The sequence below is a fragment of the Herpailurus yagouaroundi genome, unplaced genomic scaffold (genome assembly GCF_014898765.1).
Source record: "Herpailurus yagouaroundi ecotype Mexico unplaced genomic scaffold, PumYag 161, whole genome shotgun sequence".
In the NCBI taxonomy this organism is placed as follows: Eukaryota; Metazoa; Chordata; class Mammalia; order Carnivora; family Felidae; genus Herpailurus; species Herpailurus yagouaroundi.
In genome coordinates this window covers 6,704,713-6,729,384 of record NW_024412402.1, presented here as the reverse complement: position 1 = coordinate 6,729,384, position 24,672 = coordinate 6,704,713, and the positions used below count along the sequence as shown (strand labels likewise).

The following is a 24,672-nucleotide window of genomic DNA, read 5'->3' as shown; positions in this document are numbered from 1 at the left end:
TCTTGGTAGTTGGGATTGAGACCGCGATCGCATGTACTATTTGTAGATCGAGTATGTACTATTTGGCCCTTTGCGGGCCAAGTTTGCCCACCTCTGGTATAGACGGAAAGTGTCCCCTATGTCTGTGCGAGGAAACCAGCCTGGCTCTGAGACACCCAAAGGGCAGCTTCCTTTTCCAGACAGGCGATGTCATCCCTTCCCCAGCGTTCAGAGGCCAGGGATGTGCACCAGCAGCAGCAGAGCCCAAGTAGGAGAGGCTGCCCGGGGCGGATTCTGGTGTGGACCACTGCTGCAGGTTGGGGAGTGTCTGGAAGCACTTGGGGTGTTACTGCCGTGAGCCGGCTGACACTGGGGGTTCCATCTGCATTCCCACTGCCTGGTTCTAAATCAATAGTAAGTAAATGTATGGCTTCAATGAGAAAGGAATTGGCAAGTGACACAGAAACTATTATCAGAGCTCCTCTGGCAGGCGGTGCCGGAAAAGAGCCTGCGTGCCTGCAGCCCAGGACGATTTCAATTCTCTCTCCTACATAGTGATTCAGGACACTTTGCTCTGTAGTTTTGGCAAGTAGTTTGAAAGATGAAGACTACAGTTGGGGCGCCCGAGTGGCTCAGTCAATTGGGCATCCAACTCTTTTTTTTCTTTTAATGTTAATTTATTTTTGAGAGAGAGAGAGACAGAGTGCAAGCAGGGGAGGGGCAGAGAGACAGAGAGAGAGAGAGAGGGAGACACCAAATCTGAAACAGGCTCCAGGCTCTGAGCTGTCAGCACAGAGCCCGAGGCGGGGCTCCAACCCACTGACCGCGAGACCATGACCTGAGCCGAAGTTGGACGTTTAAGGGACTAAGCCACCCAGGCGACCCTGGGCATCCGTCTCTTGATTTTGGCTCAGGTCATGGCCCCACCGTCATGGGATAGAGCCCCGTGTTGGGCTCTGTACTGAGCATGGAGCCTGCTTAAGATTCTCTCTCTCTCTCTCTCTCTCTCTCTCTCTCTCTCCCCCTCTTTCTCTCTCTCTCTCTCAAAAATAAATAAATAGGGAGGCCTGGGTGGCTCAGTCAGTCAGGTGTCTAACTCTTGGTTTCAGCTCAGGTCATGATCTCTCGGTGTGCATGTTTGAACCCAGCATTGGGCTCTGCGCTGACAGGGCAGAGCCTGCTTGGGATTCTCTCTCTCCTTCTCCCTCTGCCCCAGCTTGTGCCCTCTCTCGATCTCTCAAAATGAATAAAATGAACTTAAAATATAAACAAACAAACTTAAAAAAAGATGAAGAGTATGATTATCGCTAACAATAAATATGAAGTGTTCACCAACTGCTGAGCATTATTCTAGGTCCGTTATATGTAGCAATTCCATTTTTTTTCTCACGACAGGAAATTCTACTTGAATCTCAGTTTACAGTTGAGGAAACCAAAGCACAGAGAGGTTCTGTCACCTGCCCAGGGAGAAACAGCTACTTGCTGGCAGAACCAGAATGTGAAAACAGGATGATCTTTGTAGTTGAAAGAAAGAAAAAAGGATTGCTGCGATGCCAGAGATGTTGGCTCATTCATCAAACCCGGTGGGTTTTCCTGCTCGGTTGCTTGCTGCCACCTAAGAATTCGCTTAGCAAATCGGCAAGCATGTGCCTATGTTTGTTCTCTTTCTATCTGTGATTGGTCTAGAGGTGGACGTGTTACTCATCTGGGTCAATAAGCTGTCAGAAACCTGCTGGGGGCTTCTGAGAAAGATCTCCTCACATGGAAACCCTACTCACAGGCAAAGGCAAGTGGAAAGATAGATGCGAATTTCTTATCAGTGATACCAATAAACCCCTACTGTTTGGACCATTTTTAGTCAGCTATTCTGTCACTTACACAGTCTCCATTCCATTCCACTGTACTATGTCCTTCATAGCTCTATTGCAATCAGGAACTATCTTATTTATTGATTTCTCTCCTTATCCGCCACTTTCTCTTCTAACACACAAACTCCCTGGGGCGCCTGTGTGGCTCAGTCAGTTAAGCGTCCAGCTACGGCTCAGGTCACGATCTCTGGTTCGCAAGTTGGAACCCCACGCCGGGCTCCGTGCTGACAGCTCAGAGCCTGGAACCTGCTTCAGATTCTGTGTCTCCCTCTCTCTCTGCCCCTCCCTTGCTCGCACTCTGTCTCTGTCTCTGTCTCTCTCTCTCTCTCTCTCAAAAATAAATAAACAGTGTTTTAAAGAGCTTTAAAACATAAATTCCCAAGAACGGAGTTCTTACATCCACCACTCACTGCTCTGTCCCTGGGGTCTAGACCATGTCTGGCCAATCTAAATGTAAACCCAAGAGTCTCACAGTGCAGTGGGGAAACAGAAAAATCAAGTTAAAATACCATGTAATAAATGTAACCTTCGAGGTAAAAATCAGAGAAGATTGTCCACTAAGGGGGCTGTGCTTTATAAAACTGTTGCCAGTGTGGTCTCAGATTTCCCCCTTTACCCAAATTCTCATAGATAAAAGCCCTATTATTTGAAAGCTTGCTTTTAAAAGAGATCACACAGCATCCATTTAAACCAGGCAATCCAGTTATGCAAATGTGAGTAAGGACTGGTCCTTTGGGGAGGTGACCCAAATGCCTAAAGTTTCAGAAGCTGTGACCTTTGTTCCAGGCTAGGGAGGTACATGGCACTTGGGATGGACAGGGCCCCGGTCTCCACAAACTTCGTTGCTTCTTTGGGGCCCTGGTGGCTCCTGGGGAGTTAAGTGCGTTCTGACAGAAAGGAGGCACAGGCCTGGTCATCCCACCTGCTTACAGGAACAGGGATGGACTTGGCTTCCTCCATGCAGCCTGGGTTGGCCTGTTCGTGCCCTTCAGGATGGAATCTCTAGAAATTGCAAATGTGAATGTCCTGTGAGATTGAACAATTGTAAACATCCCCAAAATGGACTGATACTGTGTTGTGACATGATCGGCCTACGCAACCAAATGAACAAACACGTGCTGATAATCGGCTCTCGTGCTCGGACTGATTGTCATTGCAGGTGGGGGGATGGGAGGGAAGGACTCTCGCTTGTGGGAAGCAGCGACGTCCGCTGTCAGCATTCCTGGGAAGAGGGGAATCTGGGGATGAGAAACAGACCGGAGAGATGGGTCTCAGGCTCGAGGGAGGACACTCCTCTCTCTAGGAAAGGGGTAGGCAAACCTCCTCTGTAAATATCCAGATACCAGATATTTTAGGCTTTGCAGGCCACACCTCTGGTTGCTGTCACAATTACTCAACTTTGCCATTATAGCATGAAAACAAGCATAGACAAGACATAAATGAACGGGCCTGGCTGTGTTCCAATAAAACCTCACAAGACAGGCAGCAGGCTGGGTTTGGCTCATGGGCCATAGTTTGTCTACCTCTGTTTTAGAGCACCGGGGTGAAGGGAGGGGGCCTAGGAACCAAAGGAGGTAGATACACCGTAGGCAGGTAAGCCTAATTCCAAGTAGGTGCCTGCCCAAGAGTTATGCCAACAGGCTACCTTCCAGAACCCTGTACGGATGTGAGCTCTGAAGATACCTGTTTCTTATAGCAGTTATAAGACAGTACCTGTTATCTCTCGTGCTAACTCCTAAACTTGCCTTCAGGTAGAAGTCACAGCCTTGGCCTGGTGTCTTAAAGGAAGCATGAGAAGGGCCTGCCTTATATGGGGGACCCAGGAGCAAAAGGGATGGCTGTTCTCTGACCCCAGAGGCGGTGGTGGCACCAGTGGACCCCAGCAGAGGATGGGGTCCCCAGAGAAGGTGGCTGTCGAGGAACAGGAGAAGCATGTTCCTGAGAGAGAAGGAAGCAGTAGAGCCCTAGGAAAGAAAGCCAATCACCGCAGACACTGCTCTGTTGGCGTGTGTTGAGTGTGGGCCGCCATGACTAGGATGCTTAAGGAAAATAAGGTCTTCTTTTCTAATCATGGGCAGTGAAGACTGGGTGTGCTGGTTGCTCGTCTTCGGACACACAAAGGAAGCACGGAGTAGGTGGTCAACCAGTTGTTCCTCCACTGACTGACTGTGCCCATCCCATCCTATGTGAGCCGGAGAGCCCCTGCCGTTAGATTCAGCTCAGCACAGTGACCAGGCAGTTAGAACCAAGAAGTTAACTGCTTTATTTTCAATCACGGGAGTCATACAGATTTGCTCAGCTTCCGCCCCACCAGAGAGAAAAGCCCTTCGTTGTCGCACATGGTGGAAGAATACCTTCGAGAGATCACCTCAAACTGCTCAACCGAGAAGCCAGCCTCCCTCACGGCAGCTTCTATTGCCTCCCGGCCCAGGCAGAGGCTGGAGAACTTCTGCTCGCCGATCATGTAGTAGCTGCTCTTCAGGGCATCCACCACCACCAGGAAGCCCCCCGGCTTTAGCAGGCTGCTGAGGTTCCGGAGGGCTGTGCAGTAGGCAGGGAGGTCTGGGCAGGCGGCATCCAGGCACAGCGTGCTGAGCAGGCAGTCGGCTAGGGGCAGGGGGACGCTGCCCAGTGGCCGGCTCTGGGTCACGTCGCACTTGAGCACCTGTGTGACCACACGCCTCAACTTCTCCTCCTTCTCCAGCTCCTTGATTCTGAAATACACAAACCAACAGATACCACTTGCTACCCTATACTCATGATAACCCCGGATCTCTGCAATCAGGGCTGAAAATGGCAGTATTGTCCCAAATGTTATATCCTCGGGGCCATCCCTGATGGGAAAATGGAGGAAGAAGAAAAATGAAGGATGCTTTGGCATATTAATGTGACTACGTTACCCTGTGCTGGATTAAATCTCTTTATAACGTGAGTAATAATATGGAAACAATAACAGAAGTACCTAGCTGCCCGCTTCGACCATGGACTGTCTCCACGAAATTATTCTTCCTCCACTGCTTAGGATAGTGCCTGGCTCCTTTATTACTGTTATTGTTATTATTATTATTATTATTACTATTACTTATTTATCTGTTTGTGTATTCATTATTACACTGGCCTCTTCTGTCAAACTGCAACATGGTGGTCATTCGACCGATACATATCAGGTAATAATGGCTTTAAAATGTGGAAACGGTATTTCTGCGTAGCTGCTGATCAGGCTGGGGCGTGAGGTCATCCACAGACATTTAGAGAACTGTTGATAAGCACCCAACAACGGCGGCCAGGGCCCCTCTAGAAAGAAAAGTTGCCATTCTGCAACCACAAAACATAACGCAGAGAGTGTGTTTTATGAAGGGGCTCATTTTCTGGGTAGCTTTGCTCAGAATACTTTCCTTTTCTGCAAAATCAGTGGGGTTTCCGGAGAGAAAACTAGTTCACGAAAGAGACAGAGAAGGGGAGAACTGCAGATGAAATAGAGTGTCTGGGATCCTTTCGGAATTTGTTAGGGGAGGCACGAAGGAACAGGCGGACAGAGGATCCGAATTAAATAAACATGTAGAGCGCACAGGAGAAACTGGAGAAAAAAGAAAAGGAGAAAGAAGTAGCAGAAAATCAGAGGGGTAAGAGAAAAGCAAGAATGAGCGTGTAAAGCGCCCAGAAGGCCACAGAGCCCAAGTGGTAGGAGCGATGAGTGTGTATCTAGTGCTTTGAGGAAATTAATCAACAGAGCCCCAGGGGTGCAAATCTAGCCTTACAGTCAGGAAACACACAGTCCATTTGCTGCAGGAGAAGACAGCCTCTTCTTGACGGAGACCACAGATGAAGGCCCAACATCAGAGCAGGTGAGAGAGGGACGTACTTCGGGACCACTTCGGGTCACAAGGAAGTCAGTGGTTCAAATAAAACTTGAAGATTTACCTCCACACAGAAAGATCTGAGATAATATCAATTGGTTGTGGACCTCCTATTTAAATATTTAGTTAAAATCCTAAGCCCCATGCATATACTCAGCTATTTATAGACATCCTATATGTCATAATTTTCCTAAGTTTAGCAATAAGCCTATGAAAAAAAATTCTCAACATTTTTGGCCATCAGAAAAACGCACATCAAACCATGAGATAGCACTTCACATCCACTAAGATAGCTGTACTAAAAAAACCAGAAAATAACAAGTGCTGGCAAGGATGTGGGGAAACAGGAACCTCCACACACAGCTGGTGAGAACGCAAAATGGTCCAGCTACTTTGGAGAAAGTTCTGGAAGTTCCTCAAAAGATGAACACATAGCGTTGTGGATGATCATTGGATTAATTCTTTCTCCCCACCCCCTTCCGCCCTGTACTGGAATCCCCAAGAGGATAGGATCCGTTTCTCATTCGTTCCATCTTGGATCCCCATTGCCTGCCTCTTTCCTGCCACATCACAGAGGTTTTAAAAAAACAAATGTAAAATAAATGACCGAAAATGGGAGTTGGGGCCAGATGAAGTCAATTACACCAATATTTTTCAAACTGCAATTTGTCATTCATTCACGTATCATAAAGTTAATCAATAAATACAGGGCACCTGGGTGGATCAGTTGGCTAAGCATCTGACTTTGGCTCACATCATAATCTCCTGGCTCATGAGTTCGAGCCCCGCATCGGCTCTGTGCTGACAGCTCAGAGCCTGGGGCCTGCTTTGGATTCTGTGTCTCCCCCTCTCTCTGCCCCTCCCCCGCTCATGCTCTGTCTCTCTCTGTCTCTCAAAAATAAATAAACACTAAAGAAATTAAAATCTATCAGCAAACATTTGAAAAAATAATGGAGAATAAACCAGAAAACAAAACCCCTGATAGTAGTAATTCAATATAGCATTATTTTGTGAAGGTTTTTCAGCATCACTTTGTTCGTAACAGCCAAAAGATGGAGACAACCTAAAAGCCCATCAACTTACGAAGGGATTAATTGTGGTATACCCACGCAGTAGAATAATACTCAGTCGTAAAAAGGAATGAAGCGCTGATTCATGCGACAACGTGGGAGAACCTTGAAAACATTACACGAAGTGAAAGAAACCAGACACAAAAGGCCACCTATTGTGTGATTCCATTTACATGAAATGTCCAGAAAAGGCAAAGCTCTAGAGACCAAAAGCGGACCAGTGGTTTCCAGCAATTGAGAGGATCCAAGACGTGAGAATGACTGCCAGTAGGCACAGGGTTTGTTTGGGGAGTGATGGAAATGTTCTAAAACTGGCGTAAAGATTGCACAACTACGTGAAGATACTAAGAACTATCATACTTTAGATGGGTGGGTCTTATGCCACTTTTATCTCAGAAAAGCTGTCATGCTAAAGAGAGAGAGAGAGAGAGAGAGAGAGAGAGAGAGAGAGAGAAGTAACATAGCAAGGTATTGGTTTGAGGGAAGTCCTGCCAGACAATAAACTGGTCTACACAGGGAATAATTACCTCTGGTTGGGTCTACCTACTCCCCTATCAAGGGTAGAAATGGTAGTAGGGTAACCAGTTTGTCCCGGTTGGTCTGGACTTTCCCTGTTTGCCCACTGAAGATCCCATGTCCTGGGAACCCTTCTCAGTCTGGGCAAACAGGGAAGGTCAGTCATTCTAAAAGCAGGGAAATCCATTACAAAGCTGCCATTCAGCCTGATAGAACGGGGATGGTGTGGCCGAACTTTTTAAGAAGAAACGATAACAATTCAACCTTATGGAAGTCTGTGTGAAACACAGATTTGACTAGGTAAAATGAATCTAGAAGAGAAACATTCAAACAACCTATCTGCACATATGGATAGCCTGGGCGTATACAAAAAGCTGAAGAAGTGGCAACGTGGCAGGTTTGAATGTGTTTAGAGATGATCCTTCATATTCGGAACACCACGGGCACGTGTGTTTACGTGATTCTGTCAGAAGCAGGTGGTCCTCTGGGCCCTGTTGTCTATGAAACTATTTGAAAGATACAAGTTACCACAGAACGAGTACCTGCCAGTCAATTTACGATGGAAATTGCTCCCAAACTGGAAGATACACTGTGAAGTCTAGAAAGCTCAGGGAGAATGTGCCAATTTGAGAGGCGACTTGGCTGGAAACACCCACTGTTGTGGAGACCTGCTCGTCTTTGGGCATCGAGCAAACACGGTGAACCTGGCCGCCAAGGTAGCTGCGTACAGATTACATCTCAGGGCTTCTCGGCACCAGGGAAATGGACTCGCCTGGAGACACAGGCAATTACCGCTCAGCTTCACGTCCAGCTCCAGGGGTAAGGAATAAACACACACCAGAAAAGTGTTAGGCAGTTCTACAGGCAGCTAACAGCAGTGTGGCCATTTCTGTAGTTCCAAAGATCTACCCTTTCAAATGAATCACTATGCAAAAAAGGGCAGCTGTTTCTTCTGTAAATATGCGATCCACCGAAGCTGGGGAGAGAGGGGATAAAGAGTAGGACTCCTGGGAAGAGCGCTTTGTGAGAATGTATTCCTGCACTCCAAGAAATTACCTCGAGGTTTACAGAGGTTCCTTCTGCCCCATCTCTGCAAGGCAGGTGGCGGACCAAAGCCCCGGGATGAGATCTTTCGATGACACTCACCGCCTCCCCCAAGCCCCATACCCAGAGGTTCCAGCAGGCCCTCCTGAGGGAGAACCAGCAGAATGTATAAAGGATGTAAAAAGCTTCACACACTTGGATATCAATATAAGAATTGTGTGAGCCAGGAATAATCATTGGTAAGCCTCTGGTACAGGCAATCGCTGACTCAGGGGAAAGACAGACATTTCAGGAGGGAGAGGGTGGAAAACAAAATACATGCAGTCATTTGTTTGACTTTTTTGTTTTTTATAACCTCTTTGATGTGACAGGAAAGGGGCGGGCGATGGGGCCCCAAGATAGAACAAATGAGAAATGGATCCTATCCCCTTGGGGATCCCAGGCTGGGGCAGAGGGGTGGTGGGGAGAAAGAACTTATCCAATGCTTATCCACAAAAATGACAAATTAATACTAGGAAGCAGAGGGCCGGCAGAGGAATGTTGGGAGCTTGACTTGGTCTGGAGTATCAAGGAGATCTCCTCCAAAATGGAGTCAGGTAAGCAGAGGTGCAGGAGGTAAATAAATAAGAGTTCACCAGGCCAAGGGGAGTAGGAAAGGGGAGATGTTCCAGCCAGGGGCAACAGCATGTGCAAAGGCCAGATGGTGGGAGGAAATACGGAGAGAAGGCTGATGAGGCTGGCCTCAGAAAACAAAGCACAGCGTGGTAGGAAGTGAGGTAACGGGGTTTAGCAGGTGCCAGACGAGACGAGGTTTTGGGGACCAGGTTAAGAACTTTGTTTTTTACCCTAAAAGCTGTGGGAAGTTACGAAACTGTGCCACCAGATCTACATTTGAAGGTGTTCGCTTTGGGACGAGAGTGGAGGTGGAAGGCCACTTAGGAGGGAGAGGATGGTGTCTTGGACCAGGAAAATAGCCTGGAGAGAAAATATTGGAAAATATACACTGGTTTGAGAGAAACTCAGAAGTAAAATGGACAGAATTTGGGTCACTGGGGTGGCTCAGTCGGTTGAGCGTCCAAATCTTGATCTCAACTCGGGTCTTAATCTCAGGGTCTGAGTTCAAGCCTTGCTGGGCCCCGCACTGGGCGTGAGACCTACTGAAAAAAACAAAATGGACAGAACTTGGTGCTGAGCATAGACCATGACTGAGAGGAAGAAGGCAAGAATGGCTTCCAGGCTCCCGGCTTCTTTAATTAAGTATATGATGGCAACACCCAGGGCGGGAAGCATGCAGAAGCGGAGCAAACCTGGGAAGACCGTAGCTCTATTTCGGGCACTTTCAGACACATGAGTAGAAACGTTTACAGTTTGAAGGAAATGGCCAGGTGACATTTCCTCAGTCTGCCCTGTTCATTTTCCCAGGGGAGGAATGCAGGGAGAACATCTAAGAGAAAGGGATGCTTTTAAAAGGGAGAAACCTTTCCTAGGGATCGCTGAAACGATCACCATGACCGTGGAGATGCCGATTCTGAGAAGGAACATCAATCTCTTACAAGACATGAAAATATAGACGCCAGTATTTCTCAAACTGTAAAATGCATACAACGCCCTGCAGATCTTATTAAAATGCAGATTCTGGTTCTGTAGGGAGGGAGCCAGGCCTGAGAGCCTGCATTCCTACTAGGCTCCCAGGCGCTATGGAAACTGCTTAGCCTGAGGACCACAAGGCAGGCAATGTGCTCCAAGCTGTAGGGGCCAGAGGTTAATCAGTGCCGTTTTTTTAAGACCTTTTCAGGTAAAACAGGCGTGAGTAGTCATTTCTACCTTAGCACTTGACTCTCTGACCTGATAAATAAATAATGCGAAGCCAGAATTTGGTACCCATGGCTCCGACTTTTTTTCGGAAGGTTTTTTCCGAAGGTTTTAAAGAGGAGTGGTATTCTAAAAGTATGAGTCACACTCCAAAGGCAGAGGACCAGGAGACAGCTCAAATTGTCTTCGGCAGCACTCAGCGCAAGAAATAGCTTCAGATAAAGAAGAAATAATCTCAAAGGAAATAGGTTGTGAGCTGATAGAGGTACTTGAAGATGCAAGAAAGACACACGTTGAATGGGATCGCTATCATTCTCAAAATAGTTGAAGCCACAGGACCTGGCACAAGGATAAGAACAAGAATGCAGAAGTTTCCTGCCAAAAATATAGTTCCTTCCTCTAACAGCGACTGGGAAGGGACACTTTCTCAAGAGCCAATTGTTAGGAGCTGACGATCCTGGCAGGAGATAAGTAATGCTTTTAGTATCCTGCTAGATTTTAAGGCTTCACTTCTGAATGAGATGGAAAGGCTTATGATAGCTAGGGAAATTGAGAAGAAAGTTTTTTTTTTTTTTAATTTTTTTTTCAACGTTTATTTATTTTTGGGACAGAGAGAGACAGAGCATGAATGGGGGAGGGGCAGAGAGAGAGGGAGACACAGAATCGGAAACAGGCTCCAGGCTCTGAGCCATCAGCCCAGAGCCCGACGCGGGGCTCGAACTCACGGACCGCGAGATCGTGACCTGGCTGAAGTCAGACGCTTAACCGACTGCGCCACCCAGGCGCCCCAAGAGAAGAAAGTTTTAAAAGCCTTCTCGACATATGATTTGGACTTCGGAAAGGTGTATTGTCTGACTGATTGAAAACTCTTTTATAAACTTTCCCTGAAATTCTATAAATCCTGGGAAATTCCGTATTTATTGAATAATTTGGAAATATTGTCCGAATCCTCAGAGCTATGGGTTAGTTGTTTTTTTTTTTTTTTCTAGTTAGTACCAGTTCATTCTGTGGAATCACAAAGTCGATAGAAAAAAAAAAAGAAGTTGGAATTTACATTTATTTTGAAGAATGTATCTTTAGTTTGAAGACTATCGCTAGCATAAAATTCTAAGTAAGGAGTTTCTAGGATTAAAATGGCATTTGAAAGTAGTCTCTCTCAGCTTCTTGCCAGGAAAAAATAGGGAAATATTTAGCAACATTAAACAGTTTTGCGTTGTTGTTCACTTATAAAGGCTACACAAATATATTCCCTACACACACACAGACTTAGAAAATGTCACTTACGTGTGCTTCTCGAAAACACTATTTGAAGACCTATTCTACAGACTAAAAGATGCATCAGAATTAAAAACTTAAACACTAGAAAAATCACATTAAATGAACATAAAATAAAACTAAATGTTCATATAACTGCAAATATGATTACAGACTGATAGCAAATAGCCAAATTGATCCTTGAAAGGAAATACGAAAATAAGACTTTAGGGGCGCCTGGGTGGCTCAGTTGGTTAAGCATCTGACGTTGGTGGAGGTCATGATCTCATGGCTCATGGGTTCAATCCCTACGTTGCTCTGTGCTGACAGCTCGGAGCCTGGAGCCTGCTTCGGATTCTGTGTCTCCCTCTCGCTCTGCCCCTCCCCTGCCTCTCTCTCGCTCTCTCTCGCTTTCTCTCTCTCAAAAATAAACATTAAAAAAAATTTTTTTAAATAAAATAATGCTTTAAATTACTATATTTGGACTTAAAATCGCCAATTTTAACAACAAACACTGGGGAGATAGATGCCACAAGGACTTTGGGCATCAAAAAATGTTAAATTCCTCATATAATGAGGAACAAAAAACAATTACTGATTCTTACCTGGCCTTAACAAGCTGAATTTGTTTCCAGAAGACCTGCATTTTAAGAGATACTAAAAAAAAAGTTCTTCAGGTGAAGGGAAATGATGCCAGATAGAAGCCTAGATCTGTAGAAAGAAATGAGGAAGGCTATGCAGACAGATATGTGGATAAACATCAAAGACTTTATATACGTTTGTTGAAAATACTACTGACTAGTGTGCATATACTTAAACTACTGAACTGTCTACTTAAAAATAGTTCAGGGGTGCCTGGGTGACTGAGTCAGCTAAGCATCCGACTTTGGCTCAGGTCATGATCTTGTGGTTCGTGAGTTCGAGCCCCGCACAGGGCTCTCTGTTGTCAGTGCAGGGCCCACTTTGGATCCTCTGTCTCCCTCTCTCTCTACCTCTCCTCTGCTCACAAGCCTGTGTTATCTCTCTGTCTCTCCCCCTCTCTCTCTCTCTCTGTCAAAAATAATAAATAAACATTTAAAAAAATAGTTCAGATGCTAAATTTTATGGTATGTGTTTCTTTAACTACAATAAAAAGTAAAATAAAATAAAATAAATAAAAGCACTACTGACTTTTTAAAGCAAAAATAGTAACAAAGTATCATAGTATTATCCTAGAAATAAAGTAAAATCTAGGACTAGTGCAGGGGCGAGAGTGGATGTAGGAATTACACTGTGGTAATGTCTTACATGGCTCGTGAGGTAAAATGTTAAAAATATAGGGGCGCCTGGTGGCTCAGTCGATTAAGCGTCTAGTTTCAGCTCAGGTCATGATCTCACTGGTTAGTGAGTTCGAGCCCCGTGTGGGACTCTGTGATGACAGCTCAGAGCCTGGAGCCTGCTTCCGATTCTGTGTCTCCCTCTCTCTCTCTGCCCCTCCCCCGTTCATGTTCTGTCTCTCTCTGTCCCAAAAATAAATAAACGTTGAAAAAAAAAATTTAAAAAAATAAATAAATAAATAAAAGACAAATTGCCAATATCAAGAATCAAAGAAGGAAGATCATGGTAGATCCTACAGACATTAAAAGAGTAATAAAGACGGGCGCTTGGCTGGTTTAACATCTCAATTTAGGCTCAGGTCATGATCTCACTGGTTGGTGACTTCAAGCCTTGTGTCGGGCTTTGTGCTGATAGCTCAGAGCCTGGAGCCTGCTTCACATTTTGTGTCTCCCTCTCTCTGTGCTCCTCCCCCACTTGTACTCTGTGTGTGTATGTGTGTGCGTGTGTGTGTGTGTGTGTGTGTGTGTCTCAAAAACATCTCTCTCTCTCTTTCTCAAAAATAAACATCAAGAAAATTTTAAGAGTAATAAAGACATATTGTTAAAAAACTTATGACAATAAAATTGACAACCAAGATGAATAGGATAAATTCCTTGAAAGATACTATTTATCAAAACAGACAAAGAAGAAATGGAAAATCCAAATAGCCAGTGAAAAACATTATTCTTAATTTTAAAAACATCATACACATGAAACAACCCTTCAGGTACAGGTAGCTTTGCTAGTGAATTCTATCAATCATTTAAGGAAGAAATAATACTAATTATACACAAACTCCTTCAAAAAATAGAGGAGGAAGAAATATCCTCAACTTACATGAATCCAGCATCATGCTGATATCAAAATCTGCCGGGCATATTTCTAGAAAAGAATATTACGGCTCAATATCGATCATATTTGTAGATGCAAAAATCCCTACCAAAATATTAGCAAATCACATCCAGTCATACCTAAAAAAGATACTACCTCATGACCAATGGGTGTATTCCAGTTAGATTTAAACAGTCAAAAATCTTCCAGTATAATTCACATTTTCGGAATAAAGAAGAAAAGTCATATGGCCATCTCAATGAATTCCGAAAAAAACTGACAAAGTTCAACATTTGAGTTAAAATTCCCAAGAAATTGAAATGTAAAGAAATTTAGTCAGATAAAGAATATCTCAAAAATCTAACTAATATTATACTTAATGTGGACACTAAAAGTGGACATTTTTCCTTATGATATGCAAAAAGGTACATAGGTCGACTTCCAACCTTTCTATTCAATATTGTTTTGGAAGTCCTAGCCAGTGTAGTAGACCAGAAAAATAAATAAAAGGCATAGAGCTGGAAAAGAAGTAAAACTATTTTTATTTGCAGATGATATAAGAGTATACATAGAAAAGGCTAAACTTAATTAATGAAGTCAGCAGGACTTCAGGACACAAGGTCAGTATATAAAATGCAATTGTACTTCAATATACTAGGAAATTTTTATATTTTGTATTTTTTCACAAGGAATATCATTTTATTACTGTAATCACAAAATCATAATTTTTGCATCTACAGAAATGCGTAAGGGGACATTAATCAGTGAGTTGATAATTCGCTTCATAAAGAGGGCAAACATACTACAGAATGTATTGTAAAGAAAACATGATTGTAAAATTCTCTGGCCTTGCAGTGCACTTTTTAGTGCAAGTATTTAAGACACAATAGTGTTCAATTAAGCAAAGTATATACTGGCAAATTAACAATAACATTAAAAAAACATAAAACAAGATTTTTTTAATGCTTAGTTATTTATTTTGAAAGAGAGAGAGGTGATGGGGCGCCTGGGTGGCGCAGTCGGTTAAGCGTCTGACTTCAGCCAGGTCACGATCTCGCGGTCCGTGAGTTCGAGCCCCGCGTCAGGCTCTGGGCTGATGGCTCAGAGCCTGGAGCCTGTTTCCGATTCTGTGTCTCCCTCTCTCTCTGCCCCTCCCCCGTTCATGCTCTGTCTCTCTCTGTCCCAAAAAATAAAATAAAAATGTGGAAAAAAATTAAAAAAAAAAATTTAAAAAAAAAAAAGAAAGAGAGAGAGGTGAGAGCATGTGCATGCAAGCTGGGGAGGTGTAGAGAGAGAGAGAACCAAGAGGGCTCCACACTGTCAACACAGAACCCAATGTGGGGCTGGAACCCAGGAACAATGAGATCTTGACCTGAGCTGAAATTAAGAGTTGGGCACTCAAATGACTGAGCCATACAGGTGCCCAAAACACAGGAATTTTTTAACAAAATATATATAGAATATGAGAACTACAAAACATTACTGAAACTAAAGAAGTCCTAATAAATAGGGGCGCCTGTGTGGCTCATTCGGTTGGGCGGCCGACTTCGGCTCAAGTCATGATCTTGTGGTGTGTGAGTTTGAGCCCCGTGTCAGGCTCTGTGCTGACAGCTCAGAGCCTACAGAGCCTGGAGCCAGCTTCAGATTCTGTGTTCCCCCCACCGCTGCCCCTCCCCCACTTGTGCTCTGTCTCACTGTCTCTCAAAAATAGATGTTAAAAAAATTTTTTTTAAATAAATAAATAAATAAATAAAGTGATAAACCATGTTTATGGACTGCAGATTCCTTATGTCCATTCTCCTAAAGTGAAATGTAGGTTCAAAGATCACAATCAAAATCTCAGCAGCCTTTTTGGAAGAGATTGACAAGTTTATTCTAAAATTTATATCAAAATGTAATGGCACTAAAAATGCTTTTGCACAGTGAAGGAAATCCTCAACCAGACAACAAGGCAGACTACTGAATGGGAGAAGTTATTTGCAAATGATATATCTGTTAAGGGGTTAATATCCAAAATTTATAAAGAACTTATACAACCTGACACCAAAGAAACAAATAATCCAGTTAAAATGGGCAGAGGACCTGAATAGATATTTTTCCTAAGCAGATATACAAATGGCCAACAGACACATGAAAACGTGTTCAACATCACTCATCATCAGGAAAATGCAAATCAAAACCACAACGAGATATCACCTCACACCTGTCAGAACAGCTAAAATAAAAAATATAAGAAATAACAAGCATTGGTGAGAATGTGGAGAAAAGGAACCCTCATGCATTGTTGGTGCAGCCACTGTGGAAAACAGTATGGAGGTACCTCTAAAAAATTAAAAATAGAATCACCATAAGATCCATTAATTCTACTACTGAGTATTTATCCAAAGAAAACAAAAGCACTAATTTGAAAAGATGTACACATCCCCATGTTTATTGCAGCATTATTTACAATAGCCAAGAAATAGAAGCAACCCAAGTATCCATCCATAGATGAACAGGTAATGATATGTGGGGTGTGTGTGTGTGTGTGTGTGTGTGTGTGTATCCAATAGAATATCACTCAGCCATAAAAAATGAGATCACCTTGCCATTTCCAACAACATGGATGGACCCAGAAGGTATAATGCTAGGTGAAACAAGTCAGACACAGAAAGACAAATACCATAACAATTCCATGTTTTTAAAATTCCACCATATGCGGAATTTAAGAAACAAAACAAAGAAAAAAGAAGACAAATAAAAGAAATAGACTCTTAAATACAGAGAACAAACTAGTGGTTGTCAGGACAGTGGTGGGAGAGGGGTAGGGGAAAAAGGTGAGGGGGATTAAGAGTACACTTATCATGATGAGCACTAAGTAAATGAATCACTATATTGTGCACCTGAAATTAACATAAGACTGTATGTTAATTATACTTCAATTAAATATATATATTATACAAATATATACAAAAATTGCCAAAATAATTTTGAAAAATAACAGAGTTAGAGGATTTATACCCTCTGATTTCAATACTTACTTTCCCTGGTAAAAAGGATAAAAGACCCAGTGGAAGTTTAGTGACTCTACATGCAGCAAAAACATTAACTGGGAAACACAATAGAAAACTCCCAGTTCATTTATATCACTATAGTCTAAGGAATTGTATAATCAGTGAATCACCTTGATAACTTATATCTGACAATCCACACTATCAGTTAGTGTAGTAACAATATGTAAGAAAACAAAGTATGGAATATTCCTACTAAGCTTGAATTCAGCACAGCATTAAAAAAATGAAAGGATTGGGGCGCCTGGGTGGCGCAGTCGGTTAAGCGTCCGACTTCAGCCAGGTCACCATCTCGCGGTCCGTGAGTTCGAGCCCCGCGTCGGGCTCTGGGCTGATGGCTCAGAGCCTGGAGCCTGTTTCCGATTCTGTGTCTCCCTCTTTCTCTGCCCCTCCCCCGTTCATGCTCTGTCTCTCTCTGTCCCAAAAATAAATAAAAACGTTGAAAAAAAAATTAAAAAAAAAATGAAAGGATTAAAGAAGTAGAAGCAGACTATAGAGTTAGTTTCAGAAGAGAACCTGATTCAGGAATAAATAAATTTGGTAGAGTGAAGAGGAAGAAAATTTAAGCGCACATATAGAAACATGAGTTGACCATAACTCCAGAGAAAGAGTATGGAGGTAGGCATACCCCTGGGGACATGTTAAGGCCACATGATTTTAAATTTATCCCTGGAATTCCAGAATATTACTTCACTCCTGTTTCTCAAGTTCAGAAACTTCAGAGTCATACCTGATACTTACCTCTCATCATTCCCCATGACCAATCATTACCAACTCTTATCCATTCTGTCTCAAAAATTCATCTTAAAATCATCTTCCTCTCTCCATCACCATCCAATCCATTAGTCCAAGTCATCATCATCTCTTACCTGGATTAAAGTGTCTCCTTTCTGCATCTCTCATTCTCCTCTAAACACAGCCATTCTCCACACAACAGCCAGAGATCTTTGTAAATGTAAATGGGGTCACATCACTTTCCGGGTTACACCTCTAATGCCTTCTCATCACACTTGAAGTACAGGATCTTTAGCCTGCCCTCAAAGCCCTAAGTGATCTGACACAGGCCTGCCTTCTCTGATATAAGGTCTAGGAGACACAGGACTTCCTCCATCTTGCCCACCAGTCTATCCCAGTAGCTAGAACTGTGTGGCACATCCTACATGCCCAATATGGGTTCACTGAATGAACAAACACTAGTTCCTTTAACCAAGAACCAAAAAGTGTTAGCACCTGTTTCTTGAGGGAGATTGTCTTGCTGGGAAATCAGAGCCCTTTCCTGACCAAAGAATGGAATATGTTAATTAAAAATACGTGTGCTTTCCCATTGTGAATGAAAAGCCAAGAACAGGAAGGACAGAGGATGATGTGCTGTGCAACACACAAAGTGTGCAGTACATGAGCAAGGGTGGGGGTGCAAATACAGGAAGAAGTGGATTGGGGAAGGAAGGGAGTTATGTAAAAATTAAATCATGGGCAAGAAGGTGTGGAAAGACAAGGGGAAATGCACAAAAACATACAGTAAGAGCAGGAGGAAAAAAAGAAATGTAAAGATAACTGAGCATATAAGAAGTAGTGGACAGGTCTAGTAGGATCCTGGGAGGAATACTGAAGTGGTCTTTTTAGACAGTTTGCGAAGAAGCCTGTGGGGCTTCAGCAACATGCTTATAACAGCAAACAGTCAGGTGGGCGGGACAGCGGAACTGGGCTGAGCCACTGCAGGACCATTGCCAGAGGACGGAGGTACATCAGGACAAGGGAAAGACAAAATGAAATGCAGACCTCACCCTACTGGCTAGTAAGCCATTGACAACTTCTCATGTGGAGAGAAATTAATCATTTAAATAATACTTGTCCACATAAACTGACTTGTAGACAGAGTCGGCTAAGAGGTTGATCATTAGTCGTGAGTATGTAAAGCTCTGATTTTTGTGGATGGAGAGGAACACATTCTTTTCAGATACTTCCTTTATGCTGCTAACAGTTTAAAAACTGAAGCAGCTTTTAGTTGTCTCTGGTGGTGTCAGCATTAGCCACCCTCACAGCAGATCCCTAAGCACTTGGGTAGTTAGCGGCAGGATGGCACTGGGGAACACCCAAAAGCTGCTGGTTGAGGAGACAGTTTCCCCTCTTTGTTGAACTTGGATAAATGTCGTTGTCTCATGGTACCTGACCTGCATGCTGTGCCCCCACACTGGTCTGGGAAGATTTTGTCTCCTCTTGGCTCAGTGGCCATTTCTTCAATTCTCTTCTGTGCCTTCTGCTGTTCTGGTGGGCACGCGTGCACACGCACACGTCCCTCTATCTCGTTCTCTCTCTCTACCTCTTCTCCATCTGGATTTCTCTTTGGCCTCTCCCTGTTCCCTTTGCTTTTTAACTTGGGCTCTAAAGATAATTCTTGGTTCAGAAAACTGAACTGTCACTCAAGGACCGTCAGAAAGCCCAGAAGCAGACCCTGGTTTCTCTACCTGTTCCCTTCGAGCTCACACACGTAGGTTACCACTGGGGACCAGTCAAAGGCCCCTGGTTCCTTCTTTAGCCATTTCTGCAGCTCCTGCAGGTTCTGCTCAGTGTAGTCGGTGACAATGATCTCCTTGAAGGATTCACAAGCAGAGAGGAGCTGGTAGATGGTAGGGCCAGAGCCAATGTCGATCAGGAGATCCCCCTTCACACCATCTGGTTTAGAGAAGGGAACAAGGAAAGGAGATGAGGCCTCATATGACAGTGGACAGAGCCGGTATGCACTGTTTTCACTGGGACTGTGCTAGAAAGTCGCAAAGACAAACCATCTCTCTACTCACTCCTCTTCCCTCAAAGGTTTCTTTTTTTTTTTTTTTTTTACATGATTGCATTTTCCATTATCCAATCCAAGCTGGAAGCATGTCGCTGGGATATTTTTAGGTGTAGGAGAAAAGATTGACATATGATATACAGACCTTTAATCCAGATAGACTGCTACACAGAGAATATAAAAACTATTAAGAAATACTTGGGGAAAGTTAAAATTTTGTTTTTGGTTTTGACTTTGGTTTTGGGGAGAAGGGAGTTGAACGTTCAACTAAAATAAAATTGACTTTTCATGTCTCTCTCTAAAAAGCATCCAATTCTTCACGTATTGGGAGGTCTTTATCTCATGCACATGTGCAACATTCCTTTGAGTTAGGAACAGAATAAGTATTAGAATCTCCATTTCTTAAGTGGCCCATCATGGTTCAATGGCTGGCTCTGGTCACCTAGAGAATTGATGTAGAATCAAGGACAGAACGCCTGTCTTTTGGTTTCCATTTGGCACAACCAAATGAGACAACACATAAAAAAGCACTTTGTAAATGGTAAGCTATCCCTATCAACATTAGTTTTCATCCTTGTTAAATAAATGAGTGATACCAAAAGGGCTGTCACATTGCAACGTCTAGACACCAACCCAGCAGTGCCCTGAGATTCTATTTATATGACTCACATTTCGGTGGGGAGACATAGGGATAACACACACACTTACCGAGGCAGAATATCTTGAAAAGATTTTTCAGAAGATGCCTAAGAATCTCATTTTCTGCAGAGTGTCTTGACCCAAAGTTGTAATATTTTTCTAGGTAATCCCGAGGGTTAAAATGTCTCAGATAAGTGTCCTTGGAGGTGAAGGTCGATTCCATTGTGTTTTGCTCCTGTGTCCACTCTGGCTCTCTCTTTCTCCCTCTCCTCCAGGACTCAGGGACTCACCCTGCAGAAGTTGTCTTTTTAAGTCTCAGGCTTCAATCCTTCTGTTAGTCCAACCTACCCCTTAGAGACTGTTATTTGGTTAAACACTAACTGGCAGAAACATCCAAGAATGTTCTGGCTGTTCTGGGAAGTGATGAAATTTTTGGGTAAGGGAACCTAGGAGAAGTGGGTGTGGGAAGGGGAGGGCCATGAGCTGTATGCAATTCTCGGCCAAGGGGTGAAGTTCAACTGCAGGAGAAAGCATCTGGGCTCATCGGGGAAATCATTTGACTCAGAGAAGAACCACTAAGGCTAGAGAGGTGTGTCATGTCCCCAGAGCACCATCAGTTCTTCTTGTAATGATTTTCCCAAAAAAGAGCCACAAAGAATGGTTTGAATTAAACAGTCTTAAAGAAAGCAAAGAGGGGAAAGAGGAGGATTAGGAAATGTCTTTAAGGGCTAAGAAATGTTGGCTAAAGAGGGAATCTCAGAGGAAATTTGGAAAGATGGTAAAAGTAATTTTAAAAATGGGATGAGGCTTCCTCCAATGTCTAGGCAAGCCACAGTCCTGTGATCCTCTCCTCATGCTCTCACATCCCTCCCTCCCCTCCCTGTACATCTGCAGAGTCCCAAAGCTACCAGTTTTCAGCAGCTGGCAACTACTTCCTCCCTAAGCCTCCCCACTCATTTCAATCCATTGAAATCCTGATGTTCTTTCAAAGTGAAATGAAATGTATAAGAATGCCTTATATTTCCTTTTCTGAAGCTCGCATTGCCCTTAGAATTCTCTCACCCAGCCAAGCCCTTGATTTTGTCATGTCATGTATTTGTTCCTGGTTTTGTCTGTGTCAATCCTTCTCCCAAAACTAATTTTTTACATGAATGATACACTAAGCTACCAGCTCCTTTAGATCAAGGACTATGGCTCAGTTCTCTTTGTGGTCCCCTGCCTATCACATCTACATAGTAGGTTTCAAAACACTGGTTGATGAGTTGACTCTTATCATGTTGCAGCAAATGCAATCTCAATGAGTGCCCTATATTCCATGAGTGATGACTTAGTAAGGGACCTTCTGGCTACAAAGCAGAGAAACTCACTCAAAGGAGCTAAAGGAAGAAAGGAATTATTAATAGAATATAATGGAAACACACTGGGGCACCTGTGTGGCTCAGTCAGTTAAGAGTCTGACTTTGGCTCAAGTCGCGATCTCATGGTTCATGAGTTCGAGCCCCACGTCAGGCTCTGTGCTGACAGCTGAGAACCTGGAGCCTGCTTCAGGTTCTGTGTCCCCAACTCTCCCTGCCCCTCCCTTGCTTGCACTCTGTCTCTCTCACTCTCTCTCAAAAATAAACATTAAAAAAAATAATGGAAACACATTGCAGGGTATCTCACTGGGTCTCACCAACCGAAAGAATCATTAGGCAGCTAATTTCTATCTCCCTCTCTGTCTTTCTCTCCCTCCTTCTCTCTTTCTTTTTGTTCTCGTTGGAGGTATAGGGTCTTGATTCTCCACAAACTGGCTTCTTTTGCTCATCTACTACACACTGCTCCATTCTGACTGTTCCAAATGGTGGTCTCTGCGCCTGACCTTACAGAATCTTCTAACCCATCTCCTCACAGCTGGCTAACTAGGTCTGCATGGTCCAAATCCACAGACCTTAGAAAGGGAACCTGTCTGGTCCAGTATGGGTCAGTCATCGATGCTTCTCAGTAAGTGTTGGGGTAGCAAAAGAGGTATGTGTGATATTAAGACTGCCCATTATAAAGACTTAGATGGAACAGACAAGTTGTCTCAGATTATGTAACTGTTGGACCTTCAAAAGTCAGATCACAGACTGGAAGGACGTAGAATCAACACGAGGTATCCTTGTGAGTGGATCGGAGGCACGGCTGCTGCAATGCTGATTATTTCCTGCTTCCCCCAACCACCCTGGTAGTGGAGTACAACCACCAGGGAGCATCCAGAACTCAAAGTCAAAAGACACAAATTGCCATCCTGATTTGCCAACAACGGTTTGTATGACAATGGCAGTTAGAAAAACTAAGTTTTGAGATTCTGAAGCCTCAGTTTCAATAGGGATAATAATATAGGAGAAGAGAAAAATTCTCTTTTCCCATCTTGGGATCTCTGGCTGGGCCTAAGAATTAAACTGACATGAGACAGATTAATAGGAGAAATGAACGTGAATCTTAGCAATATTTTACATGGGAGACTTCACAAGAGAATGAAGACCTCAAGATGTGGCCAGAGTGAGAAGCTTTTATATATCTTTTGACAAGGAAACAATCAATTTGTGAAGAATTGACAAGACAAAGGGGTTTGGCCTAGGGGTAGTAAGTGATAAATAAGTAACTAAGAAAGTAAAGATTGGCTTAACAAGGTTTGTACAGATTTCTCAGACCCAAATTTCCTGTCTCTGGTGATAAGAATGTCTTCCTTCCTCCCGGTACAGAGAGGGTACCTTTCATATGGGACTTTCATCTCCTGCTTACAGGAAGAAAAAGGAGGATCAGAGCAACCTTCCTATACCTACTGTTTTTTCAACGCCTTTAATTCAAAATAATCAAACGCCAAAGTGACATGTTTTGGGGTTTTCTTCAATAGTATCTATTCTGTTCAGTGTTCCCTGTTCAAGGTTTTGAGAAACGTAATTCATAGTTTCCCTTACACTGAGTCCTTACCTTGGGAAATGTCCCGTTTTCCACCCCATGAGTCTGTTTAACAGGGAAATTTAAAAATAGTGGTTATGTAGCTTATATGTGGCCTTGATACGGTAGTACCCCTCGCCCCCTCGTCCCGTCATTAATTTTTTTCCTACCCTTTTCAGAAGCTGCCAAGATGGATGGTCAGAATCAAATTTTGCTACAGATAGAAACCCGCCTCCGTGTTGGCCTGCTGCCCACTGTTCCATGAATGTCTGTTACAATTATGAACGTACGAATATACAAATACACACGTGGTGAAGATGTCGTTCCAAAATCAACAGCCTCTGGAAGCTTTTCTGGAAGGAAAATCTTCTTTTCTTTTTTAGGATTAACATATACTCTATGAAAACAAACTGTGTAATCATATAAAACAAAGGCCAGGTTTTTAAATCAGACACTGAACAGTTCAAACAAAAATTTAAGTGTGTGGTTTATTTCATTATCCCAAACTGAATTTTTCCTTTTTCCTTCTAAATGGCCCACTATGGAATTTTTCTTAGAAGCAATTAAACTAAAACCTCCAAATCCTTTCCTTCGTAGTTGCTATGAAAAGAACTAGAACCCCGTATCCCGTGTCTAAGAAAGATGCATAAATGAAATGCTTCCTTCTTTATCCTGATTATTTGGAGTCTCCGGAAGTCTTAGTTTCCTTTTGGATATGAATTCAGGAGCAATTCAACATCCCAATGGTGAAATGGGACCAGTCCTTGAGTAGAGTTGCAACAGTACCCTCATGGGCATCGAAGGGCACATCTGCTGGTCCACTGGCCTTCCCACTGGAACTAGATTCCACGGTGATTCTAACAGGCTTCAGTGAGCAAAGAAACTTAAAATGCCTTGGGTATTGGCTTGGAAAGGCAATCCTCTCATGGGGGCAAAATGTAGTGAAGACAAAGTTCCAAAATCAATAGCCTCTGGAAGGAACAAAGAGCACGAAGGAAATAGAAAGGGAGGAAGAGAGGCAGGGAGAGTGGAAAGGAAGGAAGGAAGGAAGGAAAAAAGGAAGGAAGGAAGGAAGGAAGGAAGGAAGGAAGGAGAGATGAAAGGACTCAAGAAAGCACATCACTGCCATCTAGCCTGGGAACTTGGTCTACTGGTAGCTGCTCTTCCCATGAGGTCAGTTGATAAAACATTTGCTTCATTACCTCAGGTCATGACCTCATGAGAAAATAGTTCTGCAATACTAGTGTGCAAACGATCAAGGTCTGAGATGAAAAAAAGAATGAAGAACAAGTAAGGACACGAACTTGTGGGTAATTCTAATGGATGTATAAAAAATAATGTCATATGTGGTTAAAAACAAGCAAGATGGAACTAAAATACACAATATCAATAGCCTATAAATTTCAGGGGAGGGTAAATACATGGGGTTGAAGTATTCTGGATCTTTGAATCGTCCAGGAAGGGTAAGACCTTGCTGAGAGTAAGACGTTAGTTAGGCTTTGCTAAGTAGATTATGCATATTGTAATTCCAGGCAGATGATTATACACTGCCCATACTTCCCGAGCCTGAGAATTGTCTCCGGTTGTAGGAGTATGTTTGGCCCTTACATAAAGCAGGTGAGAAAAGCTGGGCAGCAGCCCTCAGGCCCTCACCCAGTGACAAAGGAGAGTTGCTGAATGATTATACCG

General features: G+C 43.4%; 1 protein-coding gene across 1 annotated transcript; it reads right to left on the bottom strand.

The window, feature by feature from the left end:
* Nucleotides 1-4,086: 4,086 nt before the first annotated feature.
* Nucleotides 4,087-20,463, bottom strand: LOC121035413 (nicotinamide N-methyltransferase). The gene is made up of 3 exons (XM_040483073.1): nucleotides 20,134-20,463; nucleotides 19,103-19,310; nucleotides 4,087-4,561 (listed from the first exon to the last, which is right to left on the bottom strand). Exons 1-3 carry the CDS (start codon nucleotides 20,285-20,287, stop codon nucleotides 4,129-4,131), a joined length of 795 nt encoding a protein of 264 aa, XP_040339007.1. The 5' UTR covers nucleotides 20,288-20,463; the 3' UTR covers nucleotides 4,087-4,128.
* Nucleotides 20,464-24,672: the final 4,209 nt, after the last annotated feature.

Coding starts and splice junctions, on each gene's coding strand:
- LOC121035413 (XM_040483073.1), bottom strand. CDS start 20,287: ATGGAATCGACCTTCACCTCCAAGGACACTTATCTGAGACATTTTAAC. Junction 19,311..20,133: donor TTTCAAGATATTCTGCCTCG/GTAAGTGTGTGT, acceptor TCTCTAAACCAG/ATGGTGTGAAGGGGGATCTC. Junction 4,562..19,102: donor TGTGAGCTCGAAGGGAACAG/GTAGAGAAACCA, acceptor TGTGTATTTCAG/AATCAAGGAGCTGGAGAAGG.